We start from the raw sequence: 26,299 nt of genomic DNA on the forward strand, positions 1-26,299 counted from the left end.
CGATCCACCCGCCTCGGCCTCCCAGAGCTAGAATTACAGGCGTGAGCCACCGCGCCCGGCCTTGTTTTTGTTTTTGAGACAGGGTTGCACTCTGTCACCCAGGATTCAGTGCAGTAGTACAATCATAGCTCACTGCAGCCTTGAATGGGCTCAAGTGATCCTCCTGCCTCAGTCTCCTGAGTAGCTGGGACTACAGGCTCATGCCACCATGCCCAGCTGATTTTTCTATTTTTTTTTTTTTTTTTTGTAGAGACGAAGTCTTGCTATGTCTCGCAGGCTGGCCCCAAACTCCTGGCCTCAAGCAATCCTCCCACCTCAGCTCCCAAAGTGCTGGGATTACAGAGGGAAGCCACCGCGCCCAGCCCACTCTTAGTTTTAATCACTGGTTACCTCACCTCTCTCCCCTGACCAGACAGAGTTGGTGTTGTCCTTGCCTCTTTGATCCCAGTTCAGACTTAGCCATCACCTCTTTGGGTGCCTTTGGGTGCAAGTCACCCTCTCTAGGCACCAGTGTCCCCTTCTGCCTAAAAAGTGGCCTTGGCCATCATCAATGTCCTGCCCTGCCCAGATATTCTGTGACTTTGCCAACTTGGACTTTGAATGAGCAGCTGAACTCTACACACGAGCAAGTCTCAGGCTGGGCCAAGGCTCCCAAGGTGACATCCACCTCTCACAGGCGCACAGCAGAGCAGCCACCACCCGCACATCTGAGAAGGATGGGGCTAGAAAACAGTCCTTTCTACTGTTTTCCTCCTCCTACCCAGAAATCTTTCCTGAACTAAGTCAACATCTGGAAGTGTCTTCCTAGCTCATCTTTTCAGCTGCACTGAAAAGAGACTCAGAAGCCACCTCTAACGGCACCAGCACTAGACGAATCTCACGTTGCTTTGGTTCTTGTTCTAATGCATCCCCCATCCAGGAGGCCCCCCACTCCCAACCTTGATGGTCCAATCCCAGGCTTAGTCACCCCATGAGTGTTTTGGGAGACTCCAGGCCCATCTCCACTCCCTTCCCTCCTACTGCGGCGCCTCGCATCTCATCTCTTGGTGGCATCATGCTCTGGGCACTCAGTTTGTTCCACTGTCTTCTCCATTCCACTAGATTATGAGCTCCATGGGACAACAGTGGCCAATTTGGAGATGACCTATCACCGTAGGAGCAGAAGGGGCACTGTCATTTCAATAAGGAGTGGGCAGCGAGACACGGGCTGTACTCACCAGGCTGGATGCTGTGACTTCACTGCAAGACACTCCCTTGGGGCTAATCAGGAAGTGGTCCTGCTCCTTGCTGACTCTCAACTGGAAAAAAGATACATGCTCTCAGGGGCAAGGAGGGAGAGGGGACATTTCCAAGGACACTGTGCTTGAATCCTTTCTTCCCCTGAATCTTCTGTATCCAAATCTTCCCCCAGTGAACCCTTCTCTCTCCCCCCAACCCATGAGAGATGACGAGGACATGGCCTTTATTTGGAGCTGGGGAAATGGAACTACAAAAGGAATCTCACAATGGTCAAGGGTAGCCCTAGATATGGGATCCAGGAGTTCTTGGTGCCCATCTAAAGTAGTGCGCACTGGGCAGGTTGTCTATTCAATGACCACTGTGGTTAGAAACCTAGGAAGGGCTCTGCATTTTGGTCAAAGGCCACCAGCAGTGCCACAGCCATGCTGAGGGTCAGGCGTCCTCCTCTGGATTTTGTGGGACCACATGCAGTGCCCCACCCCAGTCCTAGGTGCTCTCCTCACCGTGACATAGGTGTCGCTCAGCTGGGCCCAGCCATAGAGGTCCAGGAGTCGGTAGACGCTGCTAATCTTGCACCGCATGAGCCGCTCTCCCTTGGCTAGGGTCAGGGAGTCGGCTGTGTGGAGGTCATTGATGGGCGTCATCAAGGAGAAGTCTGCAGAGATGCGGAGGGGACAGAGCAGCACTCAGGGTAGGGCTCCCGTCTGCCCACCCCTTCCTTGCCCCGGGCCTCACTAAATCCTCACTGGCACTGCAACCACACAAAGGGCTTCCCCAGGCAGAGAATTAAACATCTTTCACCCTTACCCAGCGGGGCAAAGTCCACAGAATGGATATTTGTGCTCAACAAAGTCCTCTGCTCATTTGGGTAAGCTTGGCATTGCTTTTGGTCACAAATCATGGCAAGACTCAAGGCTACAAAAGGAAGGGACCTCGGAATGCCATGCTTACCATAAACCCTAAAGACAGACATTGAATAAAAGCAAGAGTAGATTATTCTTGAGTGGAAATACAGGTCTACTTCATCCGCTGGTTTTAATGAAGAAGTTACTGATCATTAGACCTGCCATTATCATGTTGTTTTAACTATATCATGTAATAAAAATTTTTCTGTGATTTGGAAATAGGGCAAATAGAAAACCAAGTCAGCCAAGAGGTAAATTCCTTAACTTCTTCTGATGACTCATAAACGCCCAGAAGTCAGCCTGGCTGCGGCTGGCTGAAGGCCTGGAGGCCTTGTGCAGGCCACGTCTGCTCCTCTCTGGACATGCAGGGATGTGTTCTTACGTGATAGTTCTGTGGACATGTGGAAGGGATTTGGAAATGGGCCTGGAGGGGTTGATAGTCTTGTCCTCAGGGCGCCCAAAGGGTCTAGGAGTTGACAGTCAGTCTATTTGGTTAACCATGATTACCACTGCCTACATGCCTCAGGAAGGCAGAACAGGGCATCTGAGCCCCGGCGTTGGATTAGTCAGCGTCTAGGAACCAATAAAAGAATCAATACGAAAGGATTCTTGTTTAAAATGATGTCTGGCTGGGACCCGCCTGATGCTGCCTCTCCTAGCTCCCCATTAAAACCTTTAATGGGTTAGAATGTTCTTTGTAAGCTTTCACCACCTCTGTAAACCTCACTGCTACACAATGTGATGTACGTCCTGTATCAGATTTGCCATTAGTTGAAATGATAAGATGATCTACAAACGTGATAGAGGACTGGCTACTGTTGGGACAACATCCAGCAAGCAGAGCACACCTTGAATCACCCCATGTCAGGGAAATGCTCCCAAAGGGCCTGTGCCCACCAGAGGTGATACACCTACCTCCAGGGCATGTGTCCAGTAAGCCTGGTTAACAGGGACAGGGGTAGTCCAAAGGCCCAGTTAAACAGGCAAGAACAATAACAAAACCCCAAAGTCAAGGATTTCTAATTCAAATTAGCCAGTCGGGGTCCCTTCCTCCTCTCCATGGGCTCCCCAGACAAGAAATTACTCCATCGCACCTCTTTGTCCTCTATCAAAGAGAGTCCCCTTGCCCCACCCTACAGAGCTTCAGCTATGCGATGACTTCACCCACAGGACTGAGAGGTGGGAGGAAAACACAAGGGCTCAACAGCAGTTCCCAGTCCCCTGCTCTAAGTCTTAAGGGGGGGGATAAAGAGAGGTTGGTTAATCAGTACAAAGATATGGTTAGATAGAAGGAATAAGTTCTAGTGTTCAATAGTATAGTAGGGCAACTATAGTTAGCAACTATAGCTATGGTATATTTCAAAGTAGCTAAAAGAGATTTGGAATGTGCCCAACATAAAGAAATGAGGTGACGCACATCCCAATTATCATGATTTGATGATTACACATTGTATGTGTGTATCAAAATGTCACATGTACCCCATAAATATGTGCAACTATTATGTATCAATTTAAAAATAAGCAAAATAAAATAATGGTACAAGAAGTTAAAAAATGCTTATTCTAATTGGCCTCATGAAAATTAGAATGGCTGAATGCCACATTTATAAATCTGATCTACCTGAGCCATTGATTCAAAAGTACCTAAGAAAACACAGAAAAGGATGAAAACTCATTAACCCTCCTGAAAGCTAAGATTGAAGGGCACACTAATGCCAAAAGCCCAAAATTCCTAGGCAAATGGAGCTAGACAGAAAATAATCTATCTGGGCTAGAACTCATGATACTTGAAACTTCCCCTCTCCACGTCCTCTGACTCAGATAACTTGGATGTGTACTAAGTAGATTTTCAGGCATCTATCTGTCTTCCTGCCAGATGCTGATTGATGAGGCAATGGGAATGCTAGTCAGCCCTATTCCTCGCTCGAAAGGAAGAGTATGAAGACAAAGACATGAAAATGAGGGTAGAGAATATGACAGATATGGGAGACAAAGACCAGAGAGCCAGCATATAATCAGTGTTGACATAATAGAAGGAAAATTTTCTGAACTGAAACAAACACCTGTGTATGCAAGTTGTAAGGACTCATTGCATTAAAGGCAGGAAAAGTTCATTTAAAAAAACCAAATACCTACACTTAGATGCTTCCTGGCAACATTTCTGAAATACAAGGACAGGGAAAAAAATCCACAAATATTTAGAAAAAAAAATTGGTTACCTACAAAGGAACAAAACATAGGCTGACTCAGATTTCTCTGTTATTGCCACAGAATGCTAGAAGACAATGCTATAGGAGGTTTATAAAAAACAAAAACAAAAAACACTAACGTAACCCAAAACAGGTAAAAATAAAAGACCAAAAGTACATCAGACAAATATAAACAAAAAATAACCAGGCATGGTGGCTCATGCCTGTAATCCTAGCACTTTAGGAGGTTGAGGTGAGAGGGTCACTTGAGGCCAGGAGTCCAAGACCAGACTGGGCAACACAGTGAGACCTCCAACTCTATAAAAATTAAAAAAATTAACCAGGCATGGTGGTGCAAGCCTATAGTCCCACCTACTTGGGAGGCTGAGGCCGAGGGATCACCTGAGCCCAGGAGTCTGAGGTTGCAATGAGCTATGATTGTGCCATTGCACACCATCCCAAGCAACAGAGCAAGATCCTGTCTCAAAAATAATAAACAAACAAACAAAGGTCATCATATTATTATCAAAGCAGAAGTCAGGGAAAGCAATATTCTCTTGGACAAAGGAGCTATTTTGTAGTCATTTTATATGGATTAAAGGTACAATCCATAATGAAGCTATAGCTATAAAGAATGCTCATGCTCTGAATAATATTTCATTGAGATATATAAAGCAAAAACTACCATAAATATGATGAGAAATGAACAGAAATCAAATAAAATGGGAGACAATACAACTCTCATTTATCACAAAATCAAATAAAGATGAAAATATAGATTAAATAATATTCCCTAGAGATAGTCTATACCCATATATCATTTTTAAACAATATTATTATGCCACAAAGAATACCTCAATAAATCTCCAAAACAGAAATTAAATAATCCATATTTTCTAAACATAATGCAATAAAATCCAATGTTACTAATAAATCTTTAAAAGAATAAGCATTCAACCACTTGGAAAGGAGAAAACACACTCTCAGCTCTAAGAATAACAATAAAGTCAAAACAGCAACTGCAAGCTATTTAAAAATGAACAATAAAATAAGTGCTATATGTCAAATTCATGGGGTAAGGCCAAACACATACTCAGAGAAAAAAATTATAGCCTTAAATGTCTTCATTATTGAATTAAATATGAAAATAAATCCATTTATTCTATTCTAGAAAAAAATAACAAAATAAACCAAATAAAAGCCATGGAAAATAATTAATGAATATAAAAAAGAATTAATAAATTAGGAAACAGGAAGAATAGCAGAACCAATAAGTAAATACAAGAATTGGCTTATGTGACAAGATCTATGAATAAACAAATACCTGGACTAGTCAATATAGAGAAAGTGGAAATACCCAGCACTAGGAATGAGAATAGATGTCATCTCATCCACAGCAGAAAGTTTAAATGATCAAAATAATATTGTAATCAGGCCAATAATTTTGAAAAGCTCCGTGAAAATGGATTATTTTATACAAAATACATGACCACAATTTACTCAAAATGCAGCAAAATAAATTTTAAAAACTCTAGGAGCAACTGAGAAAAAAAATGCCAAAAATACCTAAAATGTTCCAGACCTAGATGGTTTTGTAAGTGAAGAATTAATCTTCAAGCAACAGATACTTCCTCTCTTCCTTAAACTCTAACAGGGCAAAAAAAAGTATGGAATTACCCTGATTCATTTTATGAGATTACAGCCTAATACCAATGATAGGTGAAGACTGCCCAAAAAGTGAACTGCTGACCAATCTCATGTGTGAATATCAATACAAAAAATCCTTAATGAAATTCTAGCAAATCAAATCCAGAAGAGTATTTTTAAAAGACTGCATCAAAACCAGGAATAATTTGTTTCAGTAACGTAAAAGAGAGTTCAATACTCAGAAATCTATTACTATAACTCATCACGTCAATTGTTCAAGGAAAGAAAAATCAATAAATGCCCAGAATGCATTTTTTAAAATTCAACATCCATTTCTGAGAAAAACCCATAGTGAACTACAATAAAAAGATATTTCCTCAACATGATAAAGAATAATGATCTCAAACTCCTGTGGTAAAACAATTTCCATTAAAGTCAGAAATGAGACAAGGATGATTATTCTCTGATCTATTATTAAACATTGTTCTGAAAGTTCTAATAGATGTAATAAGAAAACTGGAATAATAAACCAAAGGATAAATATCGGAATAAAGGAAGCAAAATGACCATTATTTGCAGATTATGTGACTTTTCTATGTATAAAACCCAAGTGGAATTTAAATAAGGGTTTGGAATTGGAATTTAAATAAGAGTTTAATAAAGGGCTAGTTTAAATATATATGTCCAACAATTTAACTTAAATGAGAGATATAACCAAAACCAAAACTGAATGAATAGAAGACATACCTCATTTCTGAAAAGATTTAAAATTCATTCATGCAAATTTTTTTCCTTTTTTTTGAGACAGGGTCTCACTCTGTCACCCAGGCTGGAGTGGAGTGGTATGATCATAGCTCAATGTAACCTCAAACTTCTGAGCTCAAGCGATCCTCCTACCTCAGCCTCTGGAGTAGCTAGTACTACAGGCACAGGCCACAATGCCCAGCTAATTTTTTTGCATTTTTTGGTAGAGATAGGGTCTTGCTATGTTGCCCAGGCTGTTCTCAAACTCTTGGCCTCAAGCAACCCTCCAGCCTCGGCATCCCACAGCGGTAGAATTCCAAGTGTGAACCACCATGCCCAGAACACTCATGCAAATATTTTTAAGCAGGTACCATGTGCCAGATACTGTTCTAAATCCAGGACACTATTCTAGGATATAGCAGTGAACCAAACATACATTTCTCCTGTGGAGCTAACATTCTAATATAACATCATAAATTCTTCACCAAATCAATTTATTCATTTCATGTAATCCCAATCAAAATCCCAAAAGTAAAAAAAAATTTAAGTAGGTGGGGAAGTTGGCAAAATAATTCTAAAGTTATTTTAAGGAATAAACTTGTACAAACAATTGAGAAAGATTGACACACAAAGGAAAATTACAATGGATTCGACTATCTGGAAATTAAAGAATTGTACAAGACAAAAACACCATGAACAAAATTAAAAGGCAGAGAAGAAACTGGAAAAAATTGCAACATATTGGACAGATAATAGAGAAATAGCCTTGGTTTATAAAGATTGGAAAATCTATAAGAATACACTAATAGGAAAATAGGCAAAGGATGTAAATAGGCAACATACAACAAAAAGAAAATCATGCCCAATACGTATACGAAAATACATAATGTATCTAACCTTATTAGTAATCAGATAAATACCCATTAAAACACAAATAAAGTATTTATTGCCTACCAAATCAGGAGGATGAAACAAATGGTAATATGTGCAATGGATCAGGGTAGAGGAAATGAGCACTCTCTTACAGTGCTGTAGGGAACATAAATTGGATGCATCTTTCTTTCTCCAGGACGGAGAAAGGATATAATTTGCCATTCTGCATTCAAATCTTTAAAACACGCAATATACTTCAATCCAGCAATTCTACTTCTAGTAATTTATCTTAAGGAAATAGTCAGGGATATAATGTCAGATTCATTTACAAAGATGTTTATTGCACTGTTGTTAATAACAGCAAAAAGTTGGAAACTATCTAAAAGTCACATAATGGAAAATTGATTAAATAGCACATATCCGCCAAAAATTGTATTGTAGAACCATATTTTATGTGAAAAGTTAGTCAAGATATGTTAAATTATTTAAATTATATGTATAATGTGATTACATTTTTGTTTGCATAATCTATATATGTTAAGAGAAAAGGGCTAGAAGGATATATGTACCCCAAAATATTGATAATATTAATTTCTGGGTTTTAAGATTATTTTCCTAATTTTCAACCATAATCCTGTATTAATCTTGTTGAGGCGAGCGTATTTTCAATGCTCATTTTTTAAAGGTTGTGGGCAGAGTTTCACAGCCCAGGAAGGTGGTTCATGCATAGCCCTGGCTCCTGTCAGCCCTCATCTATGGAGTCAGGTTGGCCTGTCTCATGGGCATGGGAACAATAGCTTCAATGGCCTCCTTCTGTCCCCTGAAGTCACCTCCGCTCCTCCCATTCCTGGCATCAGGAATAATTCTGCGATCTTTAATTCGCAGAGCTAGGTACTCCTCTGGCTGCTGCTGGGCTCCCCAAGGCCCAATGATGCAACTGTGCCACTGCTCTGTAGCCTGGCAACCAGCCGCTTCTAGCACTCTCTCCTCTCTTCCCCACCCCACCCCTCCACCTCTGCTTCTGGCAGCTCCCCAGACACCACGTACTCATGGAAGATGTTGGGAAGACTGCGTGAGAGGTGCTGGCCATGAAGTCCGCAATCTGCCGCAGGGCCCAGATGTTGGAGGAGTTGTTCCCCTTCTTCATCTGCTCCTGGATGAGGCCTTCCAGCTCCTCCCTGAAAGACTGAAGCAGGCCCGGAGCTGCTGGTCCCCCCACAGGCTCTCCCGAGGGAGATGGGGGCCCCTCAGGCCAGCTGCTGAATAATGAGCTCTTCCAAGTGCCCACCCCTTGTCCCAGGTCAGCTGGGCCAGGGCCAGGTTCAGGACCCCTGGCCCCAGGAAATGCTGGCAATTCCCCCGGGGCCTCGGAAGCCTCCCCAGATTGCTGTGTGGGAGGTGACAAGGAGATGCTGGAATGGATCCTGTGTTCCCCTGCCCTGTGGGCAGTAATCCAGATTCCAGGTCCTTCCTGTGTCTATGAGATGGCCAAGGCTCCTCCCGCCCCATCAGACAGGGCAGGACTTCACTTGAGTAATTAAGGACATTTTTTAAAGCAGAACTGAATGAAGAAGTGTTCCACTTTCCCTCTCCATTAGCCATGCCTATGGTTCTTCTGGGCCTCAGTTTCTTCATGTGCTTAATGAAAGGGAGGAGGGCGGGCAGAAGGATTTGATGACCTCTGAGGTCACTTCCACTTCTAATGTCCAACTCTGAGCCTGGCTTTTCAGACCACCAGGCCAAAAGCAAGGCATCCTGCCCCCTAGACAGCAGTGGGAAACACTCAGGAGGAAACAGGGAGCTGCTTAGGTGTTGGCCAACCCATAAAAGGACAGAAGGAAGCAGGCCCTCCTCCAGTCCCTGCCTGACACCCCAAAACCTGGTGGTGCTGTCTAACTCTGCCCTTTCCTACTTCCCTGCCGCCCATCCTAGTCACACGCTGGGGGTTTTCCCAGGGCGCCTCACCCCAATGCTTTTAGCACCTGCCATATTCCCCCAGGCCCGCCAGCACAAGGCTGCCAAGACTTCAGGCCCATCCCCTCGGCCTTACTCCATGTGCTCTCAGCCAGGGTCACCACAGCCCACCCACAGGCCCTGGCTCCCCGGGGGGGGGGGGGGCAGGTGTTGAGGCAGAGCTGGACCCACCCTCCTGAGCCCATCCTGGCAAATACCTGGAGATGCCAGCTCTGTCCCTGGGCTTCCTAACCCTTAGGATCATGCACTGCTTCCTGAGAACCCCAAGCTCTATGCTCCCAGACACCCCTTGCCTCCCTCCACACTGCTCTCCCTGCCCCCACCCAAGGGCTGCAGCACCCTCCTTCTTCAGTGGTCCTCTAGGCCCATGCTCTGGCCTTCTCAAGGCACAACATGCCTCAAGGACGAGCTCTGTGGCCATGCCAGGCAGGGACCAAATGACCTCCCGTCTGGAGGGATCCCGGGTGATCCTGCCTTGCCCTCCCTCCCCCACCCAGTCCCATATCCTATATGGGTGGAGCACTTCTCCATTCAGTTCTGCTTTTATACCCAACCTATAGGGTGTGACGACGAACTAAGTCAAAACATGGGACCTGCTCAGGTGTGCAGCACCTTTCTCCAACTAATTGGCCACTCTCCCCACCTCCTGGGGCTTCCAGGCCCCTCACCCCCACCCCATGCGCGTCAAGGCCTGATCTGCCCGCACAGGTCGTTTTCCCTTTGTGGTTCCGCAAAGGGAGCCCCAAGCCTCCCACGTGGCGCCCCCTGCTGGCGCCCAGCTTACAAGGCTCTGTCTCTTCGTCGTGAGAGCTTTGGGGAGGGGGAGGTAAAGGCTGGAACCTGAGGCCCAGGAAGGGCAGGAAACTGAGGGGGGCTCCTGTCTCTCAGTCCCGCCTTCCCACCACCGATCCAAACCGCCTGCTCACACACCGGGCTCTGCCCTCCACCCGTGACCAAGGGGAGACGCCAACACTTAAAGCGGGCTTCGAGCGCTACCGACCCGAGCAAGGGGAAGAGAAGCTGTTCATCTTTCGGGTTCGCCCCGAAGAGTCAGCGCCGCCCCTGCCCTCCCCGGCCGGGCGGGGCCGACCGCTCACCGGGCTCTGCAGGATCATGGTGACGCGCTTCTTCTGCTCCATCAGGTTGAAGTCCTGCCGCAGGTCCGCGGCGCGGTTGCGGAGGCGCATGTACTCGGGGTCGTCCTCAGAGAAGCGGTCGAAGTAATGCTGCCCCTGCGGGGGCGGCGGGGAGGCAGCCTCGGGGACCGCCTCGTCACTCATTTTCCTGGTGGGTTTGCAATCTGCTCCTGGAACCCTACAGAGAATGGGGTGCGAGGGCAGGTTGGTGCTCCCCGTCCCCGTACACGCTTCCTAGAGCAGAGGGTTGGGTTCGGTTGGATCCACAAGGGGAGGTGGCTGTTCCCTGCAGGGTGAAAGCCGAGCCACCACCGGGAGGAGGGCAGGACACCGGCAGCTGCCCGGTGTGCCAATCTATAGGGTGCAACGACGAACTAAATCAAAACATGGGACCTGCTCAGGTGTGCAGCACCCTTCTCCAACTAACTGGCCAGCCTTTAACTCGTCACACTCGGCCCGGAGTAGATGGTTCCCCCAGTGGAAACATGGCCTGGAGACCTTTTTGAGCATTTCTGTGATGCCTACTACATCGTGGAAAACTACTTACTGAGAATTAATACTTCCTCTAAAATGTAAACTGTCTAGTAAGCCTCCTCAAAAATTTTGGGGAAATTCATAAAAGAACACTACTACTAAACAAGAACTACTAAAGAGAATAGGAACTGCTAAAATGTGGGAAACACTTTGCTCCATGCTTTTCTTTACAACTTGGACTTTGCTTTGGCCCCTCGAAAGGAATTACTGATGAATCTGTTATTGTAAATCACATCTTAATGCCGAATCAGATTCTTATTCCAAATTTAAAAAGAAGTACGCAACTTTTAGAAATGGAAAATTATTTTCTCCTAAACACCACTAGGAACATACTGATAAACAGAGACTAAGTGCTGCTTGCAGGGTGCCATGTTGCCAGACTGCCAGCGTCCCATATACTGCGTCTAGGACCTGATCCCTGGGGCGTGGACCAGGGCAGCCTTTGGAGAGTCAAACTCTCCAAAGAGAGCTGCATATTTTTTCTACTCAAGCATGCTTTTTAAAATGCATGAATGATAAACGAAGGAATGTCTTGTATTGCTATATTGGAGTCTTTCTGAAGAATAAGGCTGCAGTTCCAGCCTTCATTTCCCAGCTGTGGGAGTTTGGCCAAACCAGTGCCCCGTCATGTGTCAGCATTGCTAGGCCCTTGAGTCTGTGTTGTGCCCCTTCAACATCCAGGGAAGCCTAACAGGGCTTTAACCTTCTCCTTGCTGCTAATTCCCTTCTCAGCAAAAGAAAGCATGTACTTTGAACAATAGTTTTTGAATCTATGTACACAGATACAAATAAAAGGTCATTAAATGATATCAGGACACCTGGGTTCTCATTCATAACCTGCCACTCCCTTGTTTACCTCCAGGCTCCCATTCCACAAGAAGGTGGAGTGCTCTTCTACTCTTTGGGAGAGCCTTCCTGCCTCCCAGGTCCTGACCTGCTCTTTGCCCTCAGCTGGCCAGTGCTGGCTCCCATCAGCCTTGCTCCAGCAATCCTGTTTGCCCAGCCTTCACCTCCACTCCACTGGCAGCTCATTACAAAGAAGGCCTTGCTGATGGCCATGAGACCATATTCTTGTTGTCCCTGAGCTGCCTATGACCTCTTTTTCCATTTTCTTTCAGAACTCTACCCTCCACCTTGAGAGTCTCTCTGGGTGGGGTGGGTGGAGGGTGATGAGATAGAAAAGCCTGGAGAGGACAGTGGGAGTCCTGCCTGTCAGTCTAGAATACCCAGATGACTTGCTGTTGTTGTTTGCATTCTTCCTTTTAGGGAAAGGTAAACAGTAAGTTCAAGGGAAAACACTTGGACAGAATCTCTCAAGGGTAGGCTGATGGCCTGAACAGTGGCCTACAGCAGTGGTTTCCAACCTTGGGTGCACATTAGAATCACCTGGGGAACTTTAAAAACCACTGATGCCAGAGATTCTAATAAAATTAGTCTGGGTGTGACCTGGACATCAGGATTTTCAAAAGCTCCCTGGGTGACTCTAATGAGCAGGCAGGGTTGAAATGTCAGGGGCTGGATGTGAACAGTTTGTAACACGTAAGGGAAGAAGTCTATTCCAGGTGTTGGCCACTTCTAACAGGCCTGACAAATAAGACACAAAGCTTCATGTGTCCCACACTTATGCCACATGCCACTTCCCATAGCTGTCCAGGCCTCTCCTCCCACTGTACACTTGGCCTGGGACATGTTAGCCTAAAGCTGTCTCCTTACATATTTTAAGTGCCGTGTAAAGGATTCTACATACATAGTGAGCTGTAACCCAACTTGATGTGTAAACTGATTCTTGTAAAAAATAGCCAAGTTTCAGCCAATCACAGCAGCGAGTTTCGGCCAATTACAGGTGACCTTTGTTCATGTAGGGCAAACACCAAACCCTAACCAATCCAGCTGTTTCTGTACCTCACTTCCATTATGTGTATGTCATATTCCTTTTTCTGTCCATAGATGTTATTCAACCATGTGGCAACCCAGAATCATCTGAAACTATTCTGGTTCTGGGGGAATGCCCAATTTGCTAATCATGCTTTGCTCAATTAAACTCTGTTAAATTTAATTTGTCTAAAGTTTTTAACAATCAGCAGGAGTGCTCCAAATGCCACCACGACCAGCTTCTGCAAGGCGGCCAAACCATGACCTCTGACCATAATTCTTCCACTAATTAGTATCTTCCTATGAAAGCCCTTACCATATCTCCCCAACCAGCACGCCCGTACCAGGTGTGTTGATGAGATATCTGGCAGCAGGGGATGATGATGGGGGTGGGAGTGGAGGGAAGAGTCTACTGGGAGTGGCAGCCAAAACACAAATTCTCTAAAGAAAGATCTGGAAACAGATTTGGCACGTTGCTAGAATGGTTGTGGTTGTACTTAGTAACATTTAAATCCAGACCCATTCCCTTCATCTAAATGGAGAAAGAATGATTGAGTTTGTCAGGGATGTTTCTGGTGGAATCAGCTCTGGACTAGAAGTCAGAGACCTACAATCTTGCGCCTGTCACTTGCTAGCCACGTGGGACTGGGCAACTCATTTCCTCTCTCTGGGTCTCACTTTGTCCATCTCTACCTGAGGGAGTGAACAGAATGACCTCTGGTGTCCCTCCCAGCTCTGATAGTATTCGACTTATCTGAGATGGAGATAGACAAATTCATACAGTAAAGGCAGAAGGATGGAGGAACTGGGTTTCCTGGAGCAAGAGACCTTCCTGCCTTCCCCTAGGGGCTCTCCCCTGAGCCAGATGCCAAAAAAGAAACAACTGCAAAGAACACACAGGAGCAATTGACATTGGCCCTTGGTTTCCAGTCAATCCCAGGCACATGCGGTTAGTTAAGAATACTTCACCTCCATCATGCTCCCACCCAGCCTCATTCCCGGGCCTTGCAGGCAAGGAGGGAGGGCAAGGTCAAACACTGACTGCATCGGAGCCACGCAGACATGCGGCCCCCACCCAGATTCTCCCAGGCACACAGCACTGCAGACCACAATTCTTCCAGAGACATCACCCCACTGAACACCACCCCTTCTCTGTTTAGTGACTCATCACGGCAAATTAATTCTGTTTGGCACTTTCAAAGCCCTGAACCTTTGATGTTATTTTTAAAAGAGCAGCAAGCACCCCCCACCCCCAGTGAGTACACTGGCTATGAGCATGGGGACTCGAGCTCCCTGTGTTCCCTAGCACTCTGGGCCCCACAAGCTCCAGCACCGCCCAAACTCTCAGCTTCTCTGGGAATGAGATGGTTTTGGCCAGCACAGGCCTGGTCCTGAGCCTTCCTAGCGCAAATCCTTTCCATCCAGGCAGGAAAAGGCTGATCCTCTTCCCTTCTCATGGAGTGGCGGCATTTCCCAGGAATGGGTCCGTGGCGGCTGTGAAGCAGCTCTCCACTCCTTGAAGCAGGAGGAACCGAGAAGCTCTGGGCCTAAGGGACAGGAGCCCACACCACCATGCCCGTGCGTCTGCCTTCCCTCTTTGGAGCCCAGCCCCAGAGGGCTGCTCCAGAGGTGTTCCAGTGGGGGTGGCACAGGATATGGAAGTCTTGACTCCATCCCCATGACAACAGGGGCCTGGGCAAACCCTTCGGCTTTATGAATCAGAGGTGTCCTTTTGTGCTCCCTCCTTCTCCTCTCCAAACGTGGAGATGATCAAAGTTTTGTGCAGCAGGTCTTAGTGGGGAAAAGCACAGACTCTGGAACAGGACTATCTGGGCTCAAATCTCTGACTATGCCACTTATTAGCTCTGTGACCTTGGGCTCATGAGTTAACTGCTCTGTGCCTCAGTTTCCCCATATATAAACTGGGGATTATGACAATTTAACTTCCTTGAAAGCTGGTTGTGAGGATTAGCAAAGTTAATGTACGTGACGTACTTAAAACGGGGCCTAGTATGTAGCAAGTGCTATTAACTATTTACTCTTATTATGTGTCATGTAGATACTGGAATCATCTTAGCATTAGGGATTCAAGTAATGAGAGGCTTGTGATACAATTATAAACATGTACACACTAAATATCTGTACTTGCGTGTCTTAGTACAAAAAACTAATTCAGTCTTGAGCTATATTAACAAAAAGAAGAACATCCAGAAAAAGACTGAGAATACCTAGTTTTTCAACCAGATGATGGAAACATGTCAATCTGGGGATCACAAAAAAGAGGCTAAGCAGGATGCTGAAGATCAGAGACCAGCGTTAGCTGGGTCAGGCATGATAGAAAAAAAAATATATATATATCTGGTTTGTGTCCCTGGCTCCTGGCACAAAGCTTCAAAAACCTTTGGAATTTCTAAAATGTCCAAAAGACAGTAGGAATGTCTTTTCTTATTCATAATGAGCCTCTTTCAATCACACCTGAGTTTATGCTAATAAGGGGACTGTTGGTGGGCCCTTAGGTTCAAGGGAGGGCCTGGACACCCCAGAAAGACCAAGCACATGGCCAGAAGGTTGTAGTTTCAGCTCTACCCCCAGCCTCCAAGGAGGGGACAGGGGCTGGGGATTGAGTTCAGTCGAGTGGCAAATGATTTCTCCAATGAAGCCCCTTGATGGGAAGAAAAACAAACTGTAGCCATGGAGGCCTGGGGAGCTTCCCGGTTGGTGAACACACTAACGTGCTAGGAGAGGGCATGACAGCTCTGTGCACCCCACCCTAGGCCCTGAGCTTTGCATGTCCTCCATGTGGATGCTCCTCAGTTGGAGCCTTTATAATAAAACTATGATAACAAGTACAGCACTTTCAGTAAGTTTTTTTAATCATTCTAATGAATTATTGAGCCAGCAGAGAGGTCATGGGAACCCCCAAACTTATAGTCAGGGCAGTCACAAGTGTGGATGGCCGGTGGCCTGTGGCTGGTGTCTGAAGTGTGGACAGTCTTTTTGGTGACCTTGTTCTTTCACTTGTGGTAGGTAACTTGTGAGCCCTTTAACTCAGATAGTTCCTGTCAGAATTGAATTGAATTGTAGGATAGCCAGTGGATGACAGAGAATTGGTGACATAACATCACCAGGCAACTTTTATTCATGATTTATTTTCACTCCCGGGACCACTCTATGAGGGAGATATTGTCATCCCAGCTTTACAGAGAAAGAAACTGAATCACAGAGAGGTTCACTAACTCGCCCAAGGTCACCCAGGTAACAGTGGAGTCAGGATTCAGCCAGGTCTGTCCCTGGCCCCAGACCCTGCACTTCTCCACTCCATCACAGACCCTGGACATCTGCTGGGCTGCTGCGTGCAAGAAGGATTAGGCCGATTCCCTGGAACCTCAGGGGCCAGAAGCGGGAAACCAGGTGGTGGTTACAGACAGGCAGGTTATAGCTGAGGGCATGAGGGAGAATTTTCCAACTGCTTAGGGGCGGGAAGATGGAGCAGGCTGCCTTGTCAGGTGGTGACTTCTCTCTGCTGGGAGTCACAGTGACCACAGGATGCTGTAGGGGCTGCTGCCCTTGCTGGGTAGGGGAGGGGAGTGGACTAAGGTCCTACAGGTTCTAGGTAGCTCCTGAGTCAGCAGGATAGAGGGAGTTCATGGCAATGACCTGAGCGTCTGGAAGCTCAACCTCATGTGATGGATCCAACTAGAAAGTGTGCATCTCTCACCATCTCCACAAAGAACTGCTGCCTACTCACCAGGAGGCTGGCCCGGCCCTGTCCGGGGCTCCCTGTCAGTGCTCTGTCTGCACCCGCTGCTCCACTCTCAGGGTGTCGGCCACATCTACACGGCCTCACACATCCAGGTGGAAACTGGAAAACACAAACATGACAAACATCAGGGCCTTGTCTGTGCCACCATGACTGTTAACCCAATTTATCTGAAGGACTGCTGGGCAATTCTTTAAGATGAACTTGAAATGAATGTTTATGTATCTTTAAAAGGGCAGTTGGGATCCTTTTAAAGAGGGGAATTGGAAAATCCCTTTGCTGGCTGGCTGGCAAGGCCTCGGAGCAAGGAGGCTGCTCTGCACCGTGGAGAGAGCAGAATGTGGAACTCCTGTGCCAGCCCAGAGGATCACAGTTGCTGCAAAGGTCTCCCTTCCTGAGACCCCAGAACACTTCACTAACAGCTGCTAAACTCACAGATGCAGACGTGAGTGAATTTTGGATGCAGCCCAAGAGGCAGAAGCAGCCTGAAGAATATCACACCCCAGGAAAGTGGCAGAGTTTTAGATTTGCACAGGCCATGAATTAATTGGTTGGTTCAAGATAATTTCAGCTAGAGTTCAAGGAGAAAGGCCCCCAGCTAATTCCTGGATAACAGGTCATGCAGAACTACTGAAGGAGGAATGTAAAGTTGTTAATACCTTCCCGACAAGGGCGAGTCACTACTCCAAAAATCCTGGGGTTCACAGTCTTCAAAGGGTAACTTACCAAAATGTTGACAACAACAAAAAAACTGATTTTCTATTTTCACTTGGACACCCTGTCGTTCAGACCCAGAGCTGCTGGGGGCTGGTGGGGGGCTGGCAGCATCCCTGACCACCCCCAGCCCCCCACCTGCCACCTGCCCATGGCTCTAGGCTCACTGGCCAGCTCAGCTCCATCCCTCACCCAGTGCTGTCCAGAGTGGAGCCATTCGGGGGGATTCATCCCACCAATGCGAGGCAAGGAGAATTCATCTGGCCAGGTGCAATGTGCCTGTGGGAGTCCAGGACATCTGCACACCCACTGAGGTGCAGCCTCCTCCTCAACCCAGCCAGGGGGCCCAGGGCTCAGCACTTCAGGGCCTGGATGGTCCCCAGCCCAGTCCTGATGGGACTTGGAAGTTGCTTGCAAGAGCTGGGCTCTGCACTCTGTAGTCCAGTGCCAGCTGAGGTCCTCCTTCCAGTGGTTTTAATTTTAGCAAGAACAGGATCACAGCCACCACTTGATGCTGCCTCTGTCAGGTGCCCTCCCTCCCAGGGCTGACCCCAGGTGGGGTTTGCCGACATACCTCCACTGCCCTCCCGAAGGACCAATCCTGGAGCTACGTAAGTTTTTTCCCCTCAGACTTCCTCCCCTTCCCCAGAAGCCCCTGCCATGAAGGTCTGAGGCTGCCCCGTAGACATAACCTGCTAAGATTTTAATTTACAGAGTCTGAGCTATTTTTGTGTCCATTAGTAGAATTAATCCTTTGCCCCTAGAAGTGGCCTGTGGCCTTTATGCAAGAAAGCAGACATCTATCCCCCGGATGAGTGTACACTGAACAAAATAATTCCCATCCCAATCCCCACTGGTGTGAAATTCCACAATTAGAGCTCCATTCCTTGGGTTATGGTGTTACCCCCTAATTAAAATGAAAATAGCCCTGAGAGGCATTGGAGGCAAGTGTATTATCTGTCAACCATTATTCTGTGGCAATGAAACTGTCAAATGTCTGACTGCAGGGGCCAGCTGAGCAGGGCAGGAGCGGCACCGGATCAGCAAGCTGTAATGAGGGAAACGGAAGAGGAAGAGGCCTGATGCCAGGGCTACTCGAGAGGGGCCCCAGCACCTGGGGCAGGGCTGATGCCCTGGGGGAGCTTGGGGTGACCCCAGCCCTATAGAACCTTCTGAGCCTGCATAGGCTGTGGTATCAAGCCCAGCATCACCCCCCATTCAGCCTTCAGCTTCCCAGCATGTGCCTTGACAGCCTAGCTCGCCCCAGCTTCCAGCCACCCTCAGCCCTCAGGCAGAGCTGAGAAGCAAGGAGCAGGGAGAGCCATGGTGCCCCACGTAGTGAGAGCAGGTGCCTGACACCCCTGGTTGCTTCAGAAAGCACAGGAGGCACCCTCAGGGCCCCCTGCCCCCTGCTCTCGGTGTGCAGTCAGGCTGGGCTCTGAGGCAGGAAGAGTTAGGACAGTGAGTTCTAGTCCTTCTTGGCCACCCACCCGACTGTGAACTCAGACATTAAAAACACTCAGGGGCCTTTGCCCACCATGTGTCCTGCAGCCACCTTGAAGTCAACCTGCTAACGGATTGTCACTCCCGCTCACTCTGCCCCACAGCCTCCCTCTCCCAGCCAGCCCCTCCTCCCTGCTCCCCACCAACCAGTCAACCCCCCTCCCACCCCCTGCCCACCCGCCATGGCCCAGAGAGGCAGCCTTGACTCCCTCTTCTTGCCCTGCACATCCATTTGGTCACCAGAGTCGCTGTTCTAAAAATGCAAATCTGGCCCATGCGTGTCACTGCCCTGCTAAAAACCCGTCCCTGTCACCAGGGGCAGTGTTCCTTACTTAACCTTTTTTTTTTTTTTTTTTTTTAATTTCTGCTCTTCCAGCCAAAACTTAGTCAAATTTGGACTCTATTACAAAAATGACAGGTATTCTTTTCACATGTTCCAAATATAAAATTTTAAACCTCCAGGAAGGGAGGGAAGAGAATGAAGAGAAGTTGCTTAAGGGGTACAAATGTACAGTTTGAGAGAAGAAATAAGACGTAGTGTTTGATAGATTAGTAGGGCGACTATAGTTTACAATACTCTGTTGTAAATTTCAAAATATATAGAAGAGAAGAATTCAAATAGTTCTTAGCATAAAGAAAAGACAAATATTTAAGGTGATGGATGTCCCAAGTGTACTAATTGGATCTTTGCAAATTATATGAAAGTATTAAATAATCACATGTACCCCGCAACTATGTACTTCTATTATGCATCAATAAAAAAACTGTTTAAATCTGAATTTGCTCTGTCAAATAAAATGCATGCTCCATGTTAAAAATTCAAGCCCAGAAGCCCCCAGCCAGGGGCTGGGCCTTTCTCTGTCTGCCCAGCCTCTTCTCCTTGAGGACGCCCAGCCTGTAGGCCACCCTCCCAGACTCTTAGCCGACACCCACAGTCCCCTGGACCTCCCAGTGCCCGCCCCGCCCTCCAGGGGCGATTCACAGGACCAGAGGCACAAGGCAGATTCCTCACGAGTGCTGGCCTCTGCCAGGAACACCCTTTCCTCTTCACCTCAGGTGTCCTCTCCTCCGGAGCCTGCCTCCGCACCCGCCTCCTCGGGCTCTCACGTCACTTTACTCACCTCTTCCATTCCACCAGCAGCCTGACAGCATCAACCTGTTGCCGGGAGCTCCTAGCAGGCAAAGCCCACGTCTTCGGCATTTCTCTATCCTCCCCGGTGCCAGGTAGGTGCTGCATAAATGTTAGTTGAACTAAAATACAGCTAGTGGTGAATTGCGAGGACTTAGGACAGCTTAACAAAGCAGCACCATCCAGCCCGGGTGGCCCAGAGGCGAGTGAGGCCCGAGGAGAGCTCACAGCACTTTGCGGGGAGACAGACCCTGATGCTGCGCATGTCAGGGTGACGTGTGGGTGTCAGTGGAACAGTGCATGACAGGGGTCCTAGCGCCTAAATCGCCTCCTCTTAACTAAGTGTGCTTTGGTATATAACCCAATGGCAGGGCCCCTCCTCCTACCCTTCATGTCTATTTTGGAGTCGAATCCCAGCAACTGACTTGCACACTACCAAATCCAACCTTGACGATGGAGAGACAGAGAGGAAGGTAATATTATACACCACGCAGCTCATGGCAACCGCACACCCCCAGCTTGCCAAAGTCCAGCCTCGCCTCCTTCTCTGCCTCTCACCTCTCTCGAGCACCCCATCCCCTGCCCTCGCCTGGGACCCTCCAGTCTGCTCAGGGGACCCCGGAGCTCCCTTTTGGCACCTCTAGTTAGCATCCTCACACCTCCGACCCCTCCTCAGCAGAGACCCTGCTCGGGTTTCACCCAGGTAGGAGGCAGCTGGGGCCTGCAAATCACAAAACATGCTCCCTGTCATGGAGCATTTTCTTCCCTGTCCCACTGAAGACCAAGTACATGTAACCACTGGAGTATGAAATCGCATTTCTATGGATCATTCCTTCTGGCTGTAAAAGGAATGAAAGGTCTATAAAGGGAGTAACAGATGCCCCAAGGTGTCTGACTTTTCGTTAGATCTGCTTAAGCTCCATACTCCCAGAGAGGAGGTAGGTGCTGTCACCTGCCACTTCACTGGGGGGTCCGCAGACAAGAATAGACAGTTTGTATCACTCAGCACCCAGAGGCCAAGGTGGAAAGACGGCATGAGCTGCCATTTCCCAGCTGCTCACCACGGCCATGGCCACGGGTCCCCTCTGCAGCGCCAGACCCTGAAAGCCCCAGGCCTGGGCCCCACAGGTCAGCTCCAGGCAAGGACAGCACAGCATTTGATCCAAGCCTTAGGCTTGAAGTGAGAACCCAAACTCACCGATCACTGAATGAGACTCCCACAGTGAGACAGAAGGCATGATGACCATGCGGCTGCGACTTTGCAGAGTAAGTGGAGGCAGTTGAACAGGGACTGGACCACACCCTGCCTGGTGCGTTCAGATAGAGAAAGCTTATGCCTCTGCGTGGTGGGATCATGGGGGAAGCTTATCATCATCTCTTCACACGCTTCTGAATTTTCCAAAGTTCTACATCAGGTATTAACTGCTGTGATAATTTAGGTCAAAAATAGTTTAAAAGAAGAAATGGAGAAGGAGGCAGGTGAGTGAAGGTAAAATATCTCTATGTCCATCTCCAGAAGCCCCCTGGGCTGGAAGAATCCTTCAACACTCTGACTGCTGCAGGCCCAAGAAGTGCTTATTTCTGGGCATCCCTGATGCACACTTTCCTAGCGAAGTCCAGTGAATTTTAAAAGACTTCTGACAAAGGGACTCAAACCTAAGAGTTAGTAGGCAATTTGTTCCATTCTCCTGCTACCCAGGAATTGGGCTGTGGTGGAATGGATGGGCCCAACATATTTTCTCAGACTTGGAATCACTTCTATTTCCTCCTTCTAGATAAACACAGTTACTTGTCAAGTATCTACTGGTGCCCAGGAGTGAGCAAGAAGTGGAATTGGACATGAAAGGGAAGATACCTGGGAGAAATGAGACCAGGCCCTGCTTGTAGAGGCCCACAGTCATGTTCATATTCATGAAAAACATGAATGCAAATGAAATATACATAGATATCTGCACATATGCACAGGTATGTAATCAACTGTTAAGGCCAACACAGTACAGGGCGCTGACAATGAATGCTGGGATGATGTGAAATGACTGTGTTTGATGCTTATGAATCCGTGGATCCACATGGATGAGGACCAAGGTCCTGAGTTGGACCTTGAAGAAAGACATTCAATCAGCAAAAGCTGTGCAGCCCCGTAGGTGCCTGTTGCTGTGCTGGGCCCTTCTCCCCAGCCCCACAGCGAAGGGCCCAGCATTCTGGTTTTTCAGGTGAGGAAACTGAGGCTCCAGGAAATTGAGTGACTTGATTTAGGCCACAGAGCTGGTGAAGGGCAGAGCCTGGGTTGGAACCCATCTGGTTCCAGAGCTGTTCTCTTTTGAGTTCACCTTGCTTTCCTCCCCTCATCCAAATGAAGACGAGTGGATGCCAGGGGCCTGGTAGGAAGGTGGGGAATGAGCACCAGCAAACGGCCAAGGCCCAAAGCCCAGGTTCTATGTTCCTGGCAGAAGCCCTGAGGACTAGGCCGGCATCTAAAAGGATAATTCTGTTCTTGTTTCTGGCATGTGGGGCTCAGAGCTGAGATGGCTCAGAACTTCCCAACACAGAAGATGGGGATTAGAGAGCAAGGGACAGAGCAGGCACCTCTGGTACTCACTCTGACAGGTGGCTGTGCTTTTAGGTAAAGAGGATGCTGCTGGCCCCCCTCAGGAGGACAGCAGGCTGCAATGGTGACAGCTGGCAGTGGGTCATGCACACGTACTCCGAGGGCTGCCAGTCCCTGAGACCTGCTTGATCTTAGCAGTCCTTTCGCTACATGCCTGCCATGGGCCTGGCTGCCACTGGGGAAGTCAGGGGATGTGATCCACAATCCCCCTTCTTAAAAGGCCCATGATGAGGGGGTCACGGAGAGAGCATTACAATACCGGGGCACAGTGCTCCAGTGAAGGTTCACAAAGGCAACCGGGGGGCTCCCAACCTCGAGGCTCCAGCACTGGGCTTCAACGCACTCATCAGATGCCTCTGCCACTAATCACAAGTCCACGTGGACCTCATGCTTTCCTGATGGGGAAAATGGGGGGCGCCCAGGAAGCCCTGGTGCTGCAGAGACAACGCTGGCCGGGCAGGAGGACTGAGCTCAGCCTTCACAGACTCGGTGCCTTCAGTCAAAGGGTCAGTCAAACCTGGAGACCACACAGATAAAAGCTCATCGCAAAGGCTGTCTCACAGAGCTGACTCATGCTCTGATTCACCATTCCCCACCTCAGGCCATCCTGGAATCCAGTCTCAGACACTTTTAAGCAGTCATCTTGTCTACCCTTCGGGCAAGACTGTATCTAATGTCAATGGAGTTACATTTTGAAAAGTTTTACCTTAATCTAGTTCAAACAGAAAACCGTTGATGCTGCGTTTTGGCCCGGTCTGAGAGTATCTGTCCTCCAATAGGAAAGTGAAGTGTAACCCACTGAATCATGTGGCAGGGCTACTCTTGTCCCCATGCCTACCCCCAGACAAGAAGTCCAGGAAACAGCCATTAGCTGATGTGTCCTTCTGTGCCTAATAGAATAAACCATATCCTAGATCACAAGAAGTAGAAAAGCATGCTCTTTTAGCACATTAAGGTCAAAGTTGTTTTGTTGGTTTTGTTTTTTGGAGTTTTTTTTTTTTCCCCCCACTAATTGGGCACAAGAGAAAATAAGAAAGACTAGAGGGTGAGCTAACATATTCCTTTCTTCTCCAGACTGGGGAAGCTGTGAAAATCCACAACTCAGATGAGGCTTGGGCATGCTGGGGGGAGGGGGAGGAAGAAAGTTCGGGGGCCCAGGAAGAGGGGATGGCGGGAACTGGAAAGAATAGGTTAAGTAAGGGGGGAGGGTCTAAAGGCTCACACGGAGAACTGCAGGCCTCCGGAACTTCTGTGTTCCCAAAAGCCTGAGCAGGGAGGCTCAGGCCTTCACAGGGTGTCTGGAACAAGATGGCAAAAATCAGAGGTATGTTGTTGACTTTCCACTCCTCTGCCCAACAGTTCTCTATAGTTTGAATTTTCTCATGGAGATAATAAGGAAAGAGCTGTTTCAACTTCTGTATGTTTCTGCGTGTGTGTTTGCATATTCATGTGTCAGAGGTAATGCTATGTGCTCCCCAGCCCCCTTCTATCTGGATAGGACCGCATGGAGTGTGAGCAGAAGTGCGGGCACCACCTGTAGCCCAGGTGATTGGGAGCAGAGGTGCCTTCTCCGCTCTCTTTCTCCTTCCTTGCCTCCCTGCTGGAGGCAGAGGCTCCAGTGGAAACTCCCAGGCCCTAGGGAATGATGCAGCCACCAAATGGGAGGAGCCAGGTGTCACTGCAGGCAGCCCCCTGAGCATCTGATTGGCGTCTCTGAGGTTGTTGTAACAGCAGGTTGCCTACCGTGAACAACATATTCCCACCATTTCCCACTCTTCTCTTAATTCTATTCCACTTATTCTAGTGTCTCCTTCAGGATCACCAATGATCCATATGTTACATCTCTGTTCTCTAAATTTATCATTTTTCTTCTCACTAGTTTTATTGTTGACACTTTCCTTACATTCTGACAGTTTGTCACTGTTATTTTCTACTTTGCTAATTTTAATTCCCCAAAATTAATGTGGATTTTAATTCAGATACTGAACATTTTGTCTTTTTGCATACTTTCCTTACTTTATGTCCATTTTTACCCAAGATCTTTTTATCTTAGTCTATTCTCTCCTTATGACTGTCCTCTCCCATTTCTTAGAAACCATATTTTTTTTTGAACTATATTTATTAAGGACACAAGTTTTCTTACATTTTTTTTCTGGTTCCCATAGCAGATTATTGTCAGAAGTAAATGCCTCTTTTGAGTCTTCCAGATCATTTATCTTCCTCTAAAGTGTCTTTTCTCAAGACACTTCTAATTTTCTTTTCCTGTATTCTCCAATAAGGTGAAATAAAGTCCTCTAAGATACAACCTTCAGAGAAAATAGCTTCTAGCAAAAGGTGATAAGAAAGCCACATGTTTTCTGGAAATAAAGTGTGGTACACACATAATTAATAGTGACCTTTAATACTTCCGGGCAATTTTTGCACTAACATGACCAAAGCAATTACCTTAGTGATCAGTTCACTTAAGATTAGAGGTATAAAAAGATGGCCATCAAGGAAACAGGCCCAATCCCACAGCCAGGTTATAAGTACTCCTTTTATAAGAAACAAAGTTCAGTCAAACTCATTTCTGGGTGGTGCAGCAATTGGGCTATGAACATAAGACTCAAGGAAATAAATACTTACATGAGCCCATAATTCTTAAAAAATGACTCTCTGCTTCACAACTTCCTAAAATGCCATAAAAGTATTAATAAGATAGAGGAAGGAGGAGATGAAAGAGAAACAGCATGATAACAATTTGAGGGCTATCAGATAGATACTGGAGACCCTGGTCAGCCTCACTTCTAGGACATCTGCTTGAAGAAATGACATGTGAGGTGAGTCACACAAGTGAGCACAAGGAAGACCTTTCTTTGATGCAGGTCTCAGAAGTGAAGGCAGAGAGATACAGCCCAGGTGTTGATTTGATAGAGGGATAAAAATAAAGTGAACATTGGCATCTTGTATTTCTTCAATTCTAAGACATCCTTGATTGATTGTCACACCAATTATTTTAAATATTACTAAGAAAAAAAACATTGCCAATTATAAGTCATCACTGATTGGAGGACATATCCTAATTTCAAAGATGTTGAAATGTGGGGGGAAAGGTGTATCTTAGAATCTATGAAGTACAGAAACTCAACTTAGAATCTGGTGTCACCAACTAATGGGACTGCCTCTTGCATGGTGGGTGGCATGTCATCTACTGGGGCAGGGAACCAAGGGATGAGACAAGAGAAACAGGCCACAAGCGCTTGAGGAGAACCCCTTGACACCCTGATTCAGGGCTTATCGGTAGACCAGATTGGTTAGCTATCAATCCCTGCTTCTGCCCAGTACAGTGTCCTGACATCTACAACAACAAGGCAGACTGGATAAGCATGGCTTCCAAACAAGTTCTCACGCAGTGTACATCCATGTACACCTCCGTACATCCGCTGAGGAGGCATCTTCCTCCTCTGTGAAGCAGCACATCATGTCATAAGGC

At 47.2% G+C, this 26,299-nt stretch overlaps 1 protein-coding gene across 2 annotated transcripts in view; it reads right to left on the bottom strand.

Annotated features, from left to right (window-relative positions):
* The window catches only part of ADD2 (adducin 2), a 52,353-nt gene extending 30,874 nt beyond the window's left edge, over positions 1-21,479 (bottom strand). The window contains exons 1-6 of one of the 2 annotated variants that reach the window (XM_045549812.1): positions 21,418-21,479; positions 16,862-16,975; positions 10,669-10,885; positions 8,645-8,783; positions 1,743-1,894; positions 1,218-1,298 (exon numbers count right to left, since the gene is read on the bottom strand). In XM_045549812.1, the coding sequence (XP_045405768.1) occupies positions 1,218-1,298; positions 1,743-1,894; positions 8,645-8,783; positions 10,669-10,851 (555 nt within the window). In that variant the 5' untranslated portion in view covers positions 10,852-10,885; positions 16,862-16,975; positions 21,418-21,479. Of the gene's footprint in view, positions 1-1,217; positions 1,299-1,742; positions 1,895-8,644; positions 8,784-10,668; positions 10,886-16,861; positions 16,976-20,605; positions 20,626-21,417 lie in introns of those variants that run through there. The other variant, XM_045549811.1, reaches the window with a different exon arrangement.
* Positions 21,480-26,299: the final 4,820 nt, after the last annotated feature.

The sequence above is a fragment of the Lemur catta genome, chromosome 4 (genome assembly GCF_020740605.2).
Source record: "Lemur catta isolate mLemCat1 chromosome 4, mLemCat1.pri, whole genome shotgun sequence".
Lineage (NCBI taxonomy): Eukaryota > Metazoa > Chordata > Mammalia > Primates > Lemuridae > Lemur > Lemur catta.